Source organism: Nycticebus coucang, chromosome 15 (assembly GCF_027406575.1).
Source record: "Nycticebus coucang isolate mNycCou1 chromosome 15, mNycCou1.pri, whole genome shotgun sequence".
Classification (NCBI taxonomy): Eukaryota; Metazoa; Chordata; class Mammalia; order Primates; family Lorisidae; genus Nycticebus; species Nycticebus coucang.
This window is the reverse complement of record NC_069794.1, coordinates 72,802,170-72,821,833: the sequence shown is the minus strand read 5'-3', so window position 1 is coordinate 72,821,833 and position 19,664 is coordinate 72,802,170. Positions and strand designations below refer to the sequence as shown.

General features: G+C 41.4%; 1 protein-coding gene across 2 annotated transcripts in view; it reads left to right on the top strand.

The window, feature by feature from the left end:
• MIPEP (mitochondrial intermediate peptidase) overlaps positions 1–19,664 on the top strand; it is a 224,634-nt gene that overhangs the window by 169,819 nt on the left and 35,151 nt on the right. For both annotated transcript variants that reach the window (XM_053563469.1, XM_053563467.1), the window contains exon 17: positions 14,864–14,985. In XM_053563469.1, the coding sequence (XP_053419444.1) occupies positions 14,864–14,985 (122 nt within the window). The remainder of the gene's footprint in view (positions 1–14,863; positions 14,986–19,664) is intronic.

Sequence of the window (19,664 nt, the reverse complement as noted above, 5' to 3'; positions counted from 1 at the left end):
TTTCAGTCCACATAAATATGTTAACCTGAAAATTTTCAAATGGAATATGAAGAGCTATAATCTGACAGTTGACTTAAAGAAAAATTTGGGAGAGGGAGGGGCAAGATGGCCGACTGGATGCAGCCTCCAACATAGGCTCCTGTCCAGGAGAATAATGTCCAGAGGGTATCCAATTGAGCTGAAGACAAGAAGCCCAGCTGAGAGAGAAGAGAGATAACTACAGGTCACTGAGCTGCAATTCCAAGGCAACAGTCTTCAGGTACAAAACTCAACTGAAAGAAAAAATGCCCGACCCCTCCCCCAAGAAAGCTGCAGGTTCTTTTTTTCCTTTTCCTTTCACTCTTTGTTTGCTCCCGTGGGATTTCTACAGGCAAGTAGTGAACTGAGGATCTCTTATCCCAACCCATGGGTGAGAGCAGTAAGAAGTGGGGACTACTTCCTCCAGAGGGACCCTGCGGTGACTCTGAACATTCTCTTACCAGGCAGAAAAATTGAACTTACATTTTCCCTGCCATTCTGAACTTTCAGTCCACCCTTCCCCCCTAACTGGATAAACCAGATCCCTAACTCCTGCAGAGACTGAGGGAGGAGGCTCATGGGCAGCACCCCCCCACCCCCAGCCTGCCTGACCAAGTACCCCACCCCCTTTCCTGTTGGTAACCCACTCCCTCCCTGTCTCCAAGCCACACTGTGCCCGCGGTGCCCTCCCTGTTTCTGCACCACGCCGTGCCCGCCCAGAGACTGCCGAGGCCTCGCACCGCGCCCCACCCACCCAGACAGCCAAGGCTGCATGCTGCGCCCCGCCCATCCGGAGACCACTGAAGCTGCGTGCCGCGCCTGCCCTGCCTCTGCACCAGGCCCCCACCCAACCAGAATCACCAGTGGAATAGTGTTCTTGCTGAAGTCACCGTTCACTAGATACTGTCAGAATCCATGCAGTGTACCCCGTCCTGCTGCCAGATCTGTGTGCACCATGCTCCTAGAGCTACGCCTACAGCCAGAAATCTCTGGCTTTGGCAGTGGTAGCGGAACTGTGCAGGGCCACTTCCCACAAAGATCCAGCAACAATAGAGTGATCACGCCAGGGTCTAATCTTGGAGAAACACCCCCACAAATCTGTGCACTGCCAGAGGAAACTAGAAGTCACTCTACAGTGATACTGGTGCTGCAGAGCGGCAGAGACAAAGGCGCGATGGCTGATGGAGATAAGCATTTGCAGGCCTGGTACCCCCAGGATTAGACTGAGCCCAAGTGGAACATTTGCCAGTGGAAATTGAACACCCGAGGCAGGCAGGCCTCAGCTCCCTCGGTGGGCTGGTAGCCGAGGGCAGTGGTCGGGCCTTGGGGGCATTGATCTTCCTTTGACTCTAACAGGCACTAAGCCCTGGCACTTCGCATTATTGGAGGAAACAGGACTTCAGCCCTGCGGGGTCACCAGTGATTAGGTGTGAATAAAGAACAAAGTGGAGAAAGAGACTCAGCCTCCTGGTCCTACTGTGCTACCGGGCGGGCTTTTCTGACTCTGTAAAGCACCTGAGAGACTCAAATCTGACCAGCCAGTAGACCTCTGCTGTCTAGCTGCTGGAGACCTTTCAAACTCTCCCACCTGAGAGTTCGTACTGACATTGTCAACTGGTTCAGAACCCCTAACTTGGGACAATCACCCAAAGACCCTCTAGGGGGATACCCTGGTTGTATAGTAACAGGAAGGGTCGATTTTCTCATTCTGGGGAGGTGGGGGTTCTTAATAGCTTGTATTTCTTTACAGCTAAGACTTCACCAACATTGGACAAGAACCAGTTGAAAAAAAGACTGAGCCACCTAACCCCACCACACCAAGCAGGTTTCCCCAGCCTCAGACTGTAATACTGTACAGGTCCTTTGCAAAGCTAAAGGGGAAAAAGCTGCAGTCATCAGTCCCAGATCCGTAACAAAGGGCCGGTTAACCACAACCCCAGGAAACCCCAATCCAATCTCACCTTACCAGACCACCTAGCCAACAGTGAAAAACAATCATGAGGCGGAATCAGCAGAAAAACTCTGGCAACATGAACAATCAGAGTAGATCAACTTCCCCAAGATACGATAAAGCAGATACAGTACAAGATCCTATTCCCAAACAAATGGCTGAGATGTCAGAAATCAAGTTCAGAATTTGGATAGCAGATAGGATCAACAAAATGGAGGAAGTGATGAAATTAGAATTTAAAGCAGAAATTCAAAAGATGTCTCCAGAATTTAACGAATTTAAAGACAAAATGACCAAAGATTTTGACACACTAAAGCAAGAATTTACAGCCCTCAAAGATCTAAAAAATACAGTAGAATCCCTCAGTAACAGAATGGAGCAGGCAGAAGAAAGGATCTCCAATATTGAAGACAAAGCTTTTGAACACTCCCAAACACTCAAAGAGGAAAAAAAGTGGAGAACAAAAATGGATCATTCTCTCAGAGAGCTCTGGGAGAATTCGAAGAGGTCTAATATTCGCCTTATAGGAATACCTGAAAATGATGAGGTTGCTGCAAACGATACAGATGCTTTGCTTCATGAAATAATTAAAGAGAATTTTCCAGACATGCCCAGAGATTCTGAAATTCAGATAGCAACAGTTTTAGAACACCAGCATGACTCAAACCGAATAAAAATTCTCATAGACACATTATAATTAAGTTTGCTAAAGTTAATATGAAGGAGAAAATTCTGAAAGCTGTAAGATGTAACAAAACCATAACAAACAAGGGGAAGAGCATTAGAATGACTGCAGATCGCTCCACTGAAACCTTTCAAGCTAGAAGAGGATGGTCATCGATCTTTAATCTCCTTAAACAAAATAACTTTCAACCCAGGATCCTGTATCCAGCTAAACTGAGTTTCATATATGATGGAGAAATTAAATACTTTAATGACATTCACATGTTGAAGAAATTTGCCATAACTAAACCAGCTCTTCAGGAAATTCTCAGACCTATACTCCATAATGAATAACACAATCCTCCACCACCAAAGTAAAATCACTCAGAAACTTTTGATCAAATTCTAACTTCCATCATGGCAAAAGTATTAAAAATGTCAACTGGACTTTCGAAAAACTTGATACCCAAAACTCTGTCCAGTTTATCATTACTCTCAATTAATTGGAATGGCTTAAATTGCCCTCTAAAGAAACACAGGTTGGCTGACTGGATACAAAAACTCAGGCCAGACATCTGCTGCATTCAAGAATGTCACCTTACCTTAAAAGATAAACATAGACTCAAGGTGAAGGGATGGTCATCTATAATTCAGGCAAATGGAAATCAGAAAAAAGCAGGTGTTGCGATTTTATTCACAGATACAATAGGCTTTAAAGCAATCAAAGTAAGAAAAGACAATGATGGTCACTTCTTATTTGTTAAGGGCAACACTCAACATGATGAGATTTCAATTATCAACCTCTATGCACCCAACCAGAATGCACCTCAATTTATAAGAGAAACTCTGATGTGAGCAATTTTATTTTCCCCAGCACCATAATTGTTGGAGACTTTAACAGTCCTCTGGCAGTGTTGGGTAGATCCTCAAAAAAGAAGCTAAGCAAACAAATTTTAGAATTAAACTTAACCATTCAACATTTGCATCTAATAGACATCTATAGAACATTTCCTCCTAACAAAACCGAATACACATTCTTCTCATCAGCCCATGGATCACCCTCCAAAATTGATCACATCTTAGGTCACAAGTCTAACCTCAGCAAATTTCGAAGAATAGATTTAAAAGAATGTTTATTTTATTCCGGACCAACACGGAATAAAAGTTGAACTCAGTAACAATAGGAGTCTCCACACGCATACAAAAACATGGAAACTAAATAACCTCATGCTGAATGACAGCTGGGTCATAGATGAGATTAAGAAGGGAATTACCAAATTTTTGGAACAATAATAAAGAAACGAACTATCAGAACCTCTGGGGTACAGCAAAGGCAGTTCTAAGAGGAAAATTTATAGCATTGCAAGCCTTCCTCAAGAGAGTGGAAAGAGAGGAAGTCAATAACTTAATGGGTCATCTCAAGCAACTGGAGAAGGAAGAACTTTCTAACCCTAAACCCAGCAGAAGAAAAGAAATAACTAAAATTAGAGCAGAACTTAATGAAATTGAAAACAAAAGAATCAAACAATAGATCAACCAAAGAGTTGGTTTTTTGAAAAGGTCAATAAAATAGATAAACTGTTGACTAACCTAACCAGAAGTAGAAGAGTAAAATCCCTAATTTCATCAATCAGAAATGATAAAGGCCAAATAACAACGGACTCCTCAGAAACTCAGCAAATCCTTAATGAATACTACATAAAACTCTACTCTCAGAAGTATGAAAATCTGAAGGAAATAGATCAATACTTGGAAAACTGCCACCCTCCCAGACTTAGCCAGAAAGAAGTGGAAATGTTGAACAAGCCTATTACAAGCTCTGAAATAGCATCAACTATAAGAAATCTCCCCAAAAAGAAAAGCCCGGGACCAGATGGCTTCACATCAGAATTCTACCAAACCTTTAAAGAGGAACTAGTACCTATATTACTTAATCTTTTCCAAAACATAGAAAAAGAAGGACTACTTCCCAACTCATTCTATGAAGCAAATATCACCCTGATACCCAAACCAGGAAAAGACCCAACAAGAAAAGAAAATTATAGACCAATGTCTCTAATGAATATTGATGCAAAAATATTCAATAAGATCCTGGCAAATAGAATTATACACCGTGACCAGGTGGGTTTCATCCAGGGTCCCAAGGACAGTTCAATATACATAAATCCATAAATGTAATATGTCACATAAACAAATTAAAAAATAAAGACCATATAATTCTCTCAATTGATGCAGAAAAAGCTTTTGACAATATCCAGCATCCTTTCTTGATCAGAACATTTAAGAAAATAGGTATGGAAGGAAGATTTCTTAAACTGATAGAGGCCATCTACAGCAAACCCACAGCCAATATCATAGTGAATGGAGTAAAATTGAAATCATTTCCACTCAGATCAGGAACCAGGCAAGGATGCCCACTGTCTCCACTGCTTTTTAACCTTGTAATGGAAGTCTTAGCCACCACAGTCAGGCAAGAGAAGGCAATCAAGGGAATCCAAATAGGACCAGAGGAGATCAAATTGTCACTCTTCACAGATGATATGATTATATATCTGGAAAACCCCAGGGAATCAACTACAAAACTCCCAGAAGTGAAGGCGGCGCCTGTGGCTCAGTGAGTAGGACGCTGGCCCCATATGCCGAGGGTGGCGGGTTCAAACCCAGCCCCGGCCAAACTGCAACAAAAAATAGCCGGGCGTTGTGGCAGGCGCCTATAGTCCCAGCTGCTTGGGAGGCTGAGGCAAGAGAATCGCGTAAGCCCAAGAGTTAGAGGTTGCTGTGAGCCATGTGATGCCACGGCACTCTACCCGAGGGCGGTACAGTGAGACTCTGTCTCTACAAAAAAAATAAATAAATAAAAAACTCCTAGAAGTGATCAAGAAATATAGTAACATCTCAGGATACAAAATTCACACTCATAAATCTGTAGCCTTTATATATACACCAACAATAGTCAAGGGAAAAAAACAATCAAAGATTCTATTCCCTTTACAATAGTGCCAAAGAAGATGAAATATCTGAGAATGTGTCTAACTAAGGATGTGAAAGATCTCTATGAAGAGAACTATGAAACTTGGAGAAAAGAAATAGCTGAAGATATTAACAAATGGAAAAATATACCATGCTCATGGCTGGGAAGAATCAACATTGTTAAAATGTCTATACTACCTAAAGCAACTTACATTTTAACACGATCCCTATGAAAGCACCCCTCTCATATTTTAAAGACCTGGAAAAATTAGTACTTCGTTTTATATGGAAACAGAAAAAGCCTCGAATAGCCAAGACATTACTCAGAAATAAAAACAAATTGGGAGGAATCACGCTTCCAGACTTCAGTGTATGTTATAAATCGATAGTGATCAAAACAGCATGGTACTAGCACAAAAATAGAGAGGTAGATGTATGGAATAGAATTGAAGACCAACAGGTGAACCCTGACACTTAACATCATTTGATTTTTGATAAGCTATTAAAAATATAAATTGGGAGAAAGATTCCCTATTCAATAAATAGTGCTGGATGAATTGGCTGGCAACTTGTAGAAGACTGAAGTTGGACCCACACCTTTCTCCTCTAACAAAAATTGACTCTCACTGGTTAAAGGACTTAAACTTAAGACATGAAACTGTAAATATTCTTAGAGTGCAGGGGAAACACTTGAGAAAAGTGGCCTGGGAGAATACTTCATGAGGAAGACACCCCGGGCAATTGAAGCAACATCAAAAATACATTGCTGAGATCTGATCAAGTTAAAAAGCTTCTGCACTGCCAAGCACACACTAAGTAAAGCAAATAGACAGCCCTCAGAATGGGGGAGGATTTTTGCAAGTTATACTACTGACAAAGGCCTAATAACCAGAATGCACAGAGAACTCAAACTTATTACTAAGCAAAAACAAGTGATCCTATTTTATTGTGGACAAGAGACATGAACAGAAGCTTCTCTAAAGAAGACAGGCACATGGTCTACAGACACATGAAAAAATGCTTATCATCTTTAATCATCAGAGAAATGCAAACCAAAACTACTCTGAGATACCATCTCACTCCAGTAAGAGTAGCCCACATCACAAAATCCCAAAACAACAGATGTTGGCGTGGACGTGGAGAAAAGGGAACACTTCTGCACTGCTGGTGGGAATGCAAGCTAGTACATTCCTTTTGGAAGGAAGTTTAGAGAACACTCAGGGATCTGAATGTAGACCTGCCATTTGATCCTGCAATTCCTCTTCTAGGTGTATATCCAAAGGACCAAAAATCATTTGGCAATAAAGATATTTGCATCAGATTGTTCATTGCAGCTCAATTCATAATTGCCAAGTCATGGAAGAAGCCCAAGTGCCCATCGACCCATGAATGGATTAATAAATTGTGGTATATGTATACAATGGAATATTATGCAGTAGTAAAAAGATGGAGACTTTACCTCTTTTATGTTTACATGGATGGAGCTGGGAAAATATTCTTAGCGAAGTATCTCAGGAATGGGAAAAAAAGTATCCAGTGTACTCAAGTACTACTGTGAAACCAATTCACAATAACTCACACTTGCATATGAAAAATGAAACACAACTTTAGGCTATGATGAAGGAGGGAAGGGGGGGGAGTGTGAGGGATAGTAGGGAGACCACAACTATGGAGCACATTGCAAGTGCAAGTTAGTTCTATCATGTGTAGAACACAAATGTCCTAATGCTATAATTGGGTAAATTAGATGAAAGCTATGTTGATTAGTATGATGTAAGCACTCCAATTTGTACAAATAGTCAACACTGAAATGGGCATAAATGTATTTATGATCTATGTACAAAAGACTTAATAAAAATAAAAAATAAATTTAAAATAAATTTTAAAAAAAGCAAAAGACAAATTTGATCATGTCTCTTTACTGGACTTCTATAGGTCCTATCTTCCCAGAGACAACTATCCCTTGCTTCACAATCAGGTCTTATTCATGTCATTGTTTTTTGGCAGTACCTACATTTATGAGCAACTGTTTTCAAGAGTGAAGCACATTAAGAGTAAAATAGAAACAAAGTATCTGATGAGCACCTTGAGAACTCACTGAGAATTATAACTACTTACATCAAAGCATATATTGATGCATTTGTTTCTCAAATACCCTACTAGTTTCTTGTTATCCACTTTTACTTTTATAATAAAAAAGTAAAAAACAAAAAAAAAAAAGCCAAAGACATTTTATTACTTTAGACATGTCCTTTTTCTATATCAGTGATCAAAAATCTGGAATCTGCTTAATGATTTTAAAAGACTCTGTGAACAAGTTGCTGAATAATTAGGATTATTATGTGATGACCTTTTTTTTTTTTTTTTTTTTGTAGAGACAGAGTCTCACTGTACCACCCTCGGGTAGAGTGCCATGGTGACACGGCTCACAGCAACCTCTAACTCTTGGGCTTACGCGATTCTCTTGCCTCAGCCTCCCAAGCAGCTGGGACTACAGGCGCCTGCCACAACGCCCGGCTATTTTTTGTTGCAGTTTGGCCGGGGCTGGGCCTGAACCCGCCACCCTTGGCATATGGGTTTGGCGCCCTACTCACTGAGCCACAGGCGCCGCCCATGTGATGACTTTTTTATTTATCTGTGGCAGATATCATGAAAATTATGCACAGACTTTTTTTTTTTCTCATTAGCTTTCATTAGTATTTGTGTATTTAATGTGTAGCCCAAGACAATTCTTCTTCTCCCAGAGAAAACAAAACGTTGGACAACCCTATTCTAGAGGGTATCCACAGCTCCCCGATAGTGGGCTTTCTCAGTGTGGCCACTTCTTCTAGCTACCCAGGAGGGTTTCTAGAGTGAGTCTGCTAGCAAGACAGAGACATGTAATCACAGAGCAGCATCACAACACCATTGCCATATTCTGTTGCTTGAAAGCAAGGAACAGATTTTGTCTGTACTCAAGGAAGAGGATGTCACAAAGGCATAAGCCTAGGAAGACAAATCACGGGGCCCACCTAAGAGTTTGACCATCCCACTGTGTTCCATTTTAACACTTCTATTCCAAATAGAAGAATTCCTGTTTGTCTATTATTTCATAGATTTTAGTAAAATGTTAGGAGGGACTTTTTATCAATTAGAAGTACTAGTGTACATTAACTCGTGGAACACATAACCACATAGCCATGAGGAGAAAGAGAATATGGACATGATAGAGCAAATAGGAGAATTATCTCCTTCTGCTCCCCATTGTGGTTAAATATTTAAACACTTATAGGTGCCAGCAGTTTTCCATCATAAAGATACTCCACAGACCAATGGTATTGTACCCAGAGAATCTGAAAAGTCAAAACGGTCTGTCTACAAAGACTAACTCAGGAATTTACTTTTTCCTATCTTGTTGTCTGGTAATTATCCTAATCATAACAGGTACAAATGTGAACAACAGGCCCTTTAGGAGCTTGTACAGTGTTAATAGCCCATCATTTGAGTCTCTGAGGCCTAGAGGAACTGGAAGTCATACTCCACAGGGGCCCACTCAGATTCCGTGCCTAGCCCAGACCTAGGGATCCACTGCCAAACCCAGTCTCAAACTCATACCATCTCTCAGGTAGTGCAGTCAAAGAACTAGTTTAAAAAGCCGTAAAAAGCCGTGAAAAGCCTAAGATCCAGATTTCTTCTAGTTCTGTCTTGTCCTCTTGTTTTTGATAGGATACTATTACTCCTGGGCTCCTCATCTCAGTAAGAAATCCTGTCTGTCAGGGACCATAGTGTCTATCTCTCCATCTATCCAGTTAGCAGACAGATTGAATTACTGTTGTACTCTTGGTACTGTGCTGAGTCCGGACCTGAACTCATGTGTGGACTGTGCCCTTGAGGAGTTTCAGTTCAGTGAGACATATACCAGGGGCCACACACCAATGCAGCTTATAGTGGTCCCCACAAAGGTGTTACGTTTCAAGACCCTGGGGGTGCCTGAACCCTCTGTATACTATGTTTGGTCCTATATATAATTTTAAATTATAATAATTTTAAATTCATAAATTAGGTTCAGTAAGAGATTAACAACAGGGCGGCGCCTGTGGCTCAAGGAGTAGGGCGCCGGTCCCATATGCCGGAGGTGGCAGGTTCAAACCTAGCCCTGGCCAAAAGCCACAAAAAAAAAAAAAAAAAAAGAGATTAACAACAATAACTCATGATAAAATAGAACCATTTTAACAATATTTTGTAACGAAAGCTTTGTGAATGTTACCTCTCTAAATATGTAACTGTACTGTCCTCATCTTCTTCTGGACTAAAGTTGACCATGGATAATTGGGACTGCCCAGTGTCTGCAGGGATTGGTTCCAGGCCTCCCCTACCCACCTGCCTTGGGTACCAAAATCCATGGTTGCTCAAGTCAGCCCTGCAGAGCCTGCGAATACGAAAGTTGGCCCTCTGTGTGCAGGTTTGACATTCCTCATGTACTGTGTTTTCCAACCTCTTTTATTTATGGATGTGAAACCTGCTAATACGAAGGCTGACTGTATTTACTGAAAACATCCACATATAAGTTGCCCCGCCCATGTTGTTCAGTAGTCAACTGTACAATGCTGCAGGGAGATTAGATTGTTTTTAAATAAATTTCAGCTAAATGCATTTATTCACATGTAGCTGGGAGTGAAGATGTGCTGTACTATTTAAGAGTATAATTAAGCAAAAAGGGTAGTTCTACTATTTTCAACGTTTAGCACATAGTGAGAGCTTGCCTTGCACTAGTTCCTGTTCTAGGTTTGAAGCAGAAAATAGATGGTCAGTAAACTACCGCATTATTGCTTTTACGTTCCTGGACTTGGGGAATGGTGGTTTAGCAAAGGTCTGCAGGCAGGTAAGAATTCCTGACGGGCCTCCCAGGCTCAGGGCTTCTGAGCAAGTGACAGTGCCCAGGGGGTTCTGCACATGCCTCTCCACAGGCTCCATGTACTGTCTTTCCCAGAAAGAATTAAGCTCAAGAAAAGCTTAATTAGCTGTGCCTTGGAATAGTGCGAGGATTTCAGATCCACATCTCTAGCCATAATAGAAAGGGAAACCACACAAGTGTTTGAGTCATTTGGTTTCGAAATCAGATCCCACATTAAACATCAAAGGAAAGGCAAAAACTTTTATCTATCTGACAGATATCCTTTAGAAAGAAGACTTTGACTTAAAAGGAAGAGGGTATCATACTCCAGAGCTTAAAATGAAATGCTGTCTTCCATTTTTCCAGATGAATGAGTAAAATGGTAATAAAGACTTAATATTAGGTTGAACTGCGTTCCAACTAAGTCGGCCATAAACTTACAAACCACTGCTCAAGGGTGTCAGGTGGGGATAATTTAGCATGTCTTGAGATGGAAAAGGATGTAATGCTGGACCCAAACCTATAATTAAAGAACAAGACACAATGAGCTTTGCATGAGTCAAGAGACCTGTATCCAGATCACGACGTTAGGGTAAGCAGAGCCATGGCAGTTTAGGAAATGGTGCATTACACAAATCCTAATGTCTCTTTCTATAATTCTGATGCATCTTATTTGTCTCTTTATGTGGGAACTCAGCTACAAGTTGAGGAAACTGGGAAACTAAGAAATTTCTTACCTCAGATCAAATACCACGTATGAAGTGGGCCTGCTTTCAAGATAAAACAAAGCTGTATTCAGCTCAAATCTCAACAGAGTTAAATCCCACTCTGTACTGCAAAGACTGCCAAACTCGTTCTGGCAGATCACCATGAAGAAAGAGTTTTGAAGACAAAGGTCCTTAACTGTATGCTACTAATTCCAGGGCTTCCATCCTAAGAGATGCATGTATGTGGTATAGATGTGTGTCGTCAGGGGCACAAAGCCAGTACCGTGTGGGAGTATCAGATTACAAAGGCTGTGTTCTGTTACAGAAGGTTTCATCACATCCAAATTGCTGTCTGTGATAAAGATTACCAGTGTGGTCCATGTGTTCTAATCAACATCTAGTAGATTAAGATTCTAGCTTGAAACAAAAGCTGACATTCTCTTTTTAAATAAAACCAAGTATACAGATCTATGTATGCACTGTAAATAAATTCCAAAAGACCCAGCCCTTTGACCAAAAATGTAGTTATTCAAATTTATTAGATTAGAATTTGACCTATAGATGGTCCTAGGCAAGTCGCTATTGTTTTATATGCCACTCACATCCAGAAAGGGTGAAGAGTCTGTGTCTCCCTTTTTCTGCCCCTCCACTGTTCCTGAAGGCCCCTCAGACCGGGGGCTGAGTTCAGTGCTCGGCTCCTCCACTGAGCCCCCAGGAGCATCCGCCCCTCCTCTGACTGTGTGTTCACAGGTGGAGGCACAGCACCTGCACCTGGAGTGGGGGGCACCTTGAGAGGCAGAATACAGGTCTGGTTAGTTCAACACAGACCCCTACATGGTAGCTGCTGAGTGCACACACCCAGTGTGAGTGGCAGCTGCCCTAAATCAGAGACCCTCTGAATCTGTGTGCTGTTGCCCTCACAGGCAGGCTGGGCTGACATGACTCACTCCCCGGAGGACGGGAGCATGGTGCTTTTCTTTAGTCTGCAGCTCTCAGGTGCCTGCCTTACTGCCACTCGTATCTTTTTGCAGGAAGAGGAGAGTGGATATTGAGCACAACTGTGCATCTCTGCCAGGATGGCCCCATGTCATAAATCGAAGGCAATGGCCTTTTTCTGACTCCCACCTTGCCCAGTCCAGGCAGTTATTTGCTTTAGAGAATTGGACACAACACAACCAGAGAATAACTAGCACCATGAGTTGATCTTTAAAGTTGCTGGGTAGTGGATTTAGAGCTCAGAGTATGTCCTGAAACTAGCCAGAACTGTGAAGAAGGAACCAGATTTTTTTTTTTAATTGTTGGGGATTCATTAAGGGCACAAGAAACTAGGTTACACTGATTGCATTTGTTAGGTAAAGTCCCTCTTACAATCGTGTTTTGCCCTTCCCAAAAGATGTGGCACACACCAAGGCCCCACCCTCCTCCCTCCTTCCCTCTCTCTGCTTTTCCTTTCCCCACCCCTCCCTCCTTCTTTCTCTCTCTGCTCTCCCCTTCCCCCACCCCCACCATGTCATTAATTGTCATTAATTCTCCTCATATCAAAATTGAGTACATAGGATTCATGCTTCTCCATTCTTGTGATGCTTTACTAAGAATAATGTGTTCCACGTCCATCCAGGTTAATACGAAGGATGTAAAGTCTCCATTTTTTTTAATAGCTGAATAGTATTCCATGGTATACATATACCACAGCTTGTTAATCCATTCCTGGGTTGGTGGGCATTTAGGCTGTTTCCACATTTTGGCGATTGTAAATTGAGCTGCAATAAACAGTCTAGTGCAAGTGTCCTTATGATAAAAGGATTTTTTTCCTCCTGGGTAGATACCCAGTAATGGAATTGCAGGATCAAATGGGAGGTCTAGCTTGAGTTCTTTGAGGGTTCCCCATACTTCCTTCCAAAAAGGTTGTACTAGTTTGCAGTCCCACCAGCAGTGTAAAAGTGTTCCCTTCTCTCCACATCCATGTCAGCATCTGCAGTTTTGAGATTTTGTGATGTGGGCCATTCTCACTGGAGTTAGATGGTATCTCAAGGTGGTTTTGATTTGCATTTCTCTAATAATTAGGAATGATGAGCATTTTTTCATATGTTTGTTAGCCATTCGTCTGTCTTCTTTAGAGAAGGTTCTATTTGTGTCTCTTGCCCATTGATATATGGGATTGTTGGCTTTTTTCATGTGGATTAATTTGAGTTCTCTATAGGAAACCAGATTTTTAGAAAATGTTCCTTTCTTGGTATATGAACTAGAATTTGCTTTGGCCCTTTCTACCGAGGGGCCAAAGTTGTGGGTGATTAACTTTGGTTCTTAGCATTTGTTTCTTCTTAAACAAAAAATCCATTCCCAGATTATTCCTTTTTATATAGTTATGATTTTTTTCAGTTCTATTCCATTTTTCTTACATTAAAAGTAATCATGGTAAAAACATGGAAGGTTTTAGTGTTAGAAAAACTAGCACATATAAAAAGCAGCTCATACATGCAGCCAGTCATCGTTGTAGAGTACAACTCTCTGAACTAAGCAAATTATTAAAAATAAGTAAACTTTAGACATTATCTTTCTTCTAGATACTAAGTAAACTCACTGTTACTATCTAGAAGAAAGATAATGTCTAAAGTTTACTTAGAAGAATTCTAAGAATTCTAATATTCTTCACTAAGAATATTAGAATTCTTCTTAGTGAAGAATATTAGCTATATGTTTGAAGCAAAACATATACACAAACACACATATACATATACACACCTGTTTTCTTTGTGTTTGTATTAGCCTACTAGAGCTGCCATAACAGAATATCTCAGATTGAGTGATACCCCGTTTCCCCGAAAATAAGACATCATCCGAAAATAAGACCTACTTACAGGAAAGATAAGACTTTCCTTCAAAATAAGACCTAGCGCATCTTTGGGAGCACACCTTAAAATAAGACACTGTCTTATTTTCAGGTAAACAGGGTGGAAACATCAGACCCTTATTTATCTCCTAATTCTGGTGTTTGGAAGTCCAAGCAGATGCCTCTCTCCTTGGCTTACAGAAGTCTTCTACCATGTCCTTATGTGGACTTTTCTCTGTGTACATGGCCCCTGGCCCCTGGCCCCTGGCATCTCTTTTTTTTTTTTTTTTTTTTTTTAGGGACAGTCTCACTTTATCACCCTCAGTAGAGTGCTATAGTGTCACAGCTCACAGCAACCTCCAACTCCTGGACTTAGTAGATTCTCCTGCCACAGCCTCCCAAGTAGCTGGGACTACAGGCACCTACCACAACACCCGGCTATTTTTTGTTGCAGTTTGGCCAGGGCTGGGTTTGAACTCGACACACTCGATATACGGGGCTCGTGACTTACCCACTGAGCCCCTAGCATCTCTTATGTGTCCAAATTCCCTCTTCTTCTGAGGACATCAGCCAGATTGGATTAGGGCCCAACCTAATAGCCTCTCCAAATATAGCCACATTCCGAGGTACTGACTTGAGGTTTTAACATGTGAATTTTGGAGAGGCACAGCTCAGCCTGTAACAGTATATAAAATGTAAAAACTAAACCATGAGTGACATGACCCTCTAGGGTAAAACTTAAATGAAAATGTTTGCAGGTTTCCTTTGTGCTTTCACTGTGTTCTTGTGCATAATATCTGCAAAGTGCAGGGTCTTACATGGTTTCCCGTGCTGTGTTTCTGTTTTGACAGGCCTGGCAGCTGCGATTCAGCCATCTTGTGGGCTATGGTGCCAAATATTACTCTTACCTGATGTCCAGGGCAGTGGCTTCCATGGTTTGGAAGGAAAGTTTTCTACAGGACCCGTTTAACAGGTAATAAGCAGAGGAAGTTCATAAAATGTGTCCTCCTGTAGCCACAATAACCACCACCCTGCCATATCCCAAGTCAGGCTGAGGGGACGCAGGGCCCCAGCACACAGAGGAATCTGGTGAGCAGAGGCGTCTCCTTACACACCCACAACACTCTCAGGCCTCCCTGCTACGACCCTGCTTCCACTTTCTGAGGCTGAGCATAGCCCTGAACGTCTGCCTTCCTCCGCTGTGTTGTATGGTGGTGGTGGTCACACAGCGGCTCGTGCTTCTGCACATGCCTCTCCTGGGGTTTTCTTTGTTCTTCCAGTCATTCTTGTTGTCACTTCCTACAGCTCTCCGTGCTTCCTGTTATTTTTGACAGACTGCCAGCCTTTCGACACAAGCATTGGAAGGTTCACTTGTCCAGACACTTTCTTTCCTCTTTATTGCCCATAGGACTTACTACAGTTTCTCATTTGGGAACAGCACTGGTGGAAACTCTGTCAGCATCAATACTTAGTCTCTCTCTGGAGAGTTACCCCTCTGCCCCACTTGTGAAGCACTGCTTTCCCCAGTGGAAAAACAGTGGTAGTGTGGACAGGGGAGGCTCTTCCCTGACTGCCCCTGGCCCAGCTCCCCAGCACTGTGGCCACTTGATGCAACTTGGACAGTGAGGTGGCTGCAACTCTACCCTGCATCATTTTCTGCTGCTCGGCCTGTTACATGCCTGCCCAGGCAGCCTTGCCCCACATTTCCCTCAGCAGGATAATCAGTGGTTAAGGCAGCAGAGTTCTCAGCTTTTTCTGTGGAAAGCTAACTAAACTGTGCTCTGACTCCCCAGTCCTCTCCCTGGAGCATTATTTCATCATATTAGCCATGGTCTATGGTGAGCCTGTAATGATTCAAAGAGAAAATGTGGGTTGGGTAAATTTCAGTTATGGCTGCATGATGCCCTCCCCCTTCCCCAGAGTGGAGGCAAGACTTGGCCCTGGAGGAGTCAGAGGGCAACTAGGATGGGTAGTATAGTAAAGCTATGTTGTAGTTAAACCTCCACAGGGCGGAGAGGTGCAGGGATCTCATCTTGAGAAGAGAGTCCTAGGGGATCTCTTGTTGTGTGGACAGGTCCCGTCTGATCTTCTGTTGCTCTCTGATTTGGCCTCCTGATCCTTATAGGAATTCCTCTAACAATGGGAAACACATAGGATTTAAGTTTTGGTCTTAGGATTCCTTAAGTGTTTTCTTTAAAAGAAAGTCATGATATGATCTGGTTTAGAAATTGTTGCAGCATTTCATCTCCTAACCACACAAATAGATACATTTCCAAATTCCTCTAATGCGGCGGTTCTCAACCTGTGGGTCATGACCCCTTTGTAACAATGAAAATACATCCTGCATATCAGATATTTACATGATGATGCATAACAGTAGCGAAATTACAGTTATGAAGTAGCAATGAAAATAATTTTATAGTTGGGGGTCACCACAACATGAGGAACTCTATTAAAGGGTTGTGGCATTAGGAGCCATTAGGATGGTTGAGAACCATTGCTCTAATGGAACTGTTTGATGACTGTTATCTTCACCAGTTTAACATAGTTTAAAATACATGGCATCTTCGATTTTTAGGTTTTTACAGTACCCAAGAGTTTTCATATGGCATTAACAGCAGCCTCATTGGAACAGGTACCTTTTATGAGAGGACACTGAGGCTCAGAGAAAATAAATAATTTGTTCAGCCTTCACGATTAATAAACAGACAGACTATAGTCTTGGCGTCTAACTCCTAGTTTCTTTTTCCTCCCACCTCCTCCACGCACCCTCCACTTCTCATACAATTTGATACAGATTTGGATTTTGTCAGCAATTAATTAATTAAACATTCGGTTTCAAATCCTTTTGAACTTGAATATGATGATGTGATAGAATTTTTAAATGTTTCATGGCTTGCTGTCAACGTGTTATTTTGTCTTCCACCCTTTGTAGACTATAGACATTTGGTCTGTTTTTCAGATTGTATTATTTTCAAATGATCTGCAGCCAAACTTGACTACAGTAAATCAGTTTTTTTTTTTTTTATTAAATCAAAGCTGTGTACATTAATGTAGTCATGGGGTACAGTGTGCCGGTTTTATATACAATTTGAAATATTTTCATCAAACTGATTAACACAGCCTTCATGGCATTCTCTTAGCCATTGTGTTAAGACATTTATATTCTACACTAAGTAAGTTTCACATGTACCCTTGTAAGATGCACCGCAAGTGTGGTCCCACCAATTACGCTCCCTCAACCCATCCTCCCCTCCCTTCCCTTTCCCCCTTCCCCATATTCTTGAGCTATAATTGGGTTATAACTTTCATATGAAAGCTATAAATTAGTTTCATAGTACGGCTGAGTACACTCATAAATCAGTAGCCTTTATATATACCAACAATAGTCAAACTGAAAAAAACAGTCAAGGACTCTATTCCGTTCACAGTAGTCCCAAAGAAGATGAAATGTTTGGGAGTTTAACCTAACAAAGGATGTGAAAGATCTCTGTAAAGAGAACTATGAAACTCTAAGAAAAGAAATAGTTGAAAATGTTAACAAACGGAAAAACATTTCATGCTGATGGCTGGGAAGAATCAACATTGTTAAAATGTCCATACTACCCAAAGCAATATACAATTTTAATGCAATCCCTATTAAAGCTGCACTGTCATACTTTAAAGATCTTGAAAAAAATAATACTTCGTTTTATATGGAATCAGAAAAACCCTCAAATAGCCAAGACATTTCTCAGAAATAAAAACAAAGCCGGAGAAATAAAAATCACGCTACCAGACTTCAGACTATACTATAAATCAATAGTGATCAAAACAGCATGGTACTGGCACAAAAACAGAGAGGTAGATGTATGGAACAGAATAGAAAACCAAGAGATGAACCCAGCTACTTACCGTTATTTGATCTTTGACAAGCCAATTAAAAACATTCAGTGGGGAAAAGACGCCCTATTTAACAAATGGTGCTGGGCGAACTGGCTGGCAACCTGTGTAAGACTGAAACTGGACCCGCATCTCTCACCATTAACTAAGATAGACTCTCACTGGATTTAAACTTAAGACATGAAACTATAAAAATACTAGAAGAAAGTACAGGGAAAACTCTTGAAGAAATCAGCCTACGTGAATATTTTATGAGGAGGACCCCCCCCACCCCGGGCAATTGAAGCAGCTTCAAAAATATACTACTGGGACCTGATCAAACTGAAAAGCTTCTGCACAGCCAAAAACACAGTAAGTAAAGCAAGCAGACAGCCCTCAGAATGGGAGAAGATATTTGCAGGTTATATCTCCAACAAAGGTTTAATAGCCAGAATCCACAGAGAACTCAAACGTATTAGCAAGAAAAGAACAAGTGATCCCATCTCAGGCTGGGTAAGGAACTTGAAGAGAAACTTCTCTAAAGAAGACAGGCCCCCGGCCTACAGCGAAATGAAAAAATGCTCATCATCCTTAATCATCAGAGAAATGCAAATCAAAACTACTTTGGGATATCATCTAACCCCAGTAAGATTAGCCCATATCACAAAATCCCAAGACCAGAGATGTTGGTGTGGATGTGGAAAAAAGGGAACACTTCTGCATTGCTGGTGGGAATGCAAACTAATATGTTCCTTTTGGAAAGATATTTAGAGAACTAAAAATAGACCTGCCATTCAATCCTACAATTCCTCTACTAGGTATATATCCAGAAGACCAAAAATCACATTTTAACAAAGATATTTGTACCAGAATATTTATTGCAGCCCAATACAGGAAATCAGTTTTAGGGATCACAGCTCTTTGCTGGAGATTTCTATAAAATAGGCAAAATATCATTTTGTTTGAAGGAACTATACTTTACTAGAAAATCACATACTATTAAATACATATGTTTCCAAATTATTCGTATCTCGCGTGTACGTGCATTCTTGCCTAGACATGTAGTCTCCATACTTGTGGACATACAGAAGTAAGCTAGTAAAAATGCTCACTGGATGAGAAAATTTCTAACCTGTGTCAAAAGATCCTCTTTGATCCCGCTTATGAGAAATAGCCAGGCCAGAACCTACATCGGGAAGCCAGGCAGAGCAGGGCTGAGGCAAGCCCAGAGCTGGAGGCCTGCAAGGAGGGGTTGATTTGGGGGGAGAGGCGCTACATCCCACAGAGGAGGGACCTTCTCAGCCACCCTGCCCTGAGAAGGCTCCACTTCTGTCCAGGTTTCCTGCCTTGGCTTAGCGCTGGCTGCAGAGTGTGACCTAGTTAGTATTTCATGTCAGCATTGTTTTGATGATAAAAGGCTCTCAAAAAACCCGATTAGAGACCATGTTTACAAAATAATCTATACATAAAGATGCCCCAGAGCTAGTGGAATGAAACCCATATCAAAATTTACTCCTTATCTCATTATACCGTGTAGTTATTCATGTTAAAGAAGTTGCATTTTCCATAAAATACAAACGAGTAGCACTAAAGAGCTTGTTTCTGGGTACCATTAATTTGGATAATTTATATCTATAAAAGTCTTTAAATCCTGCCTTACCTATAGTCATAGACAGCATTTCTTCTACAGCTCAGTGCCACATAGGACCAGAGTCTGGAGGGTGGAGATGAGCTGTTCCCTCCTTTGCCTTCATCACTAGCACACTTCAGTGGAGCTTTCTGGTCCATAAG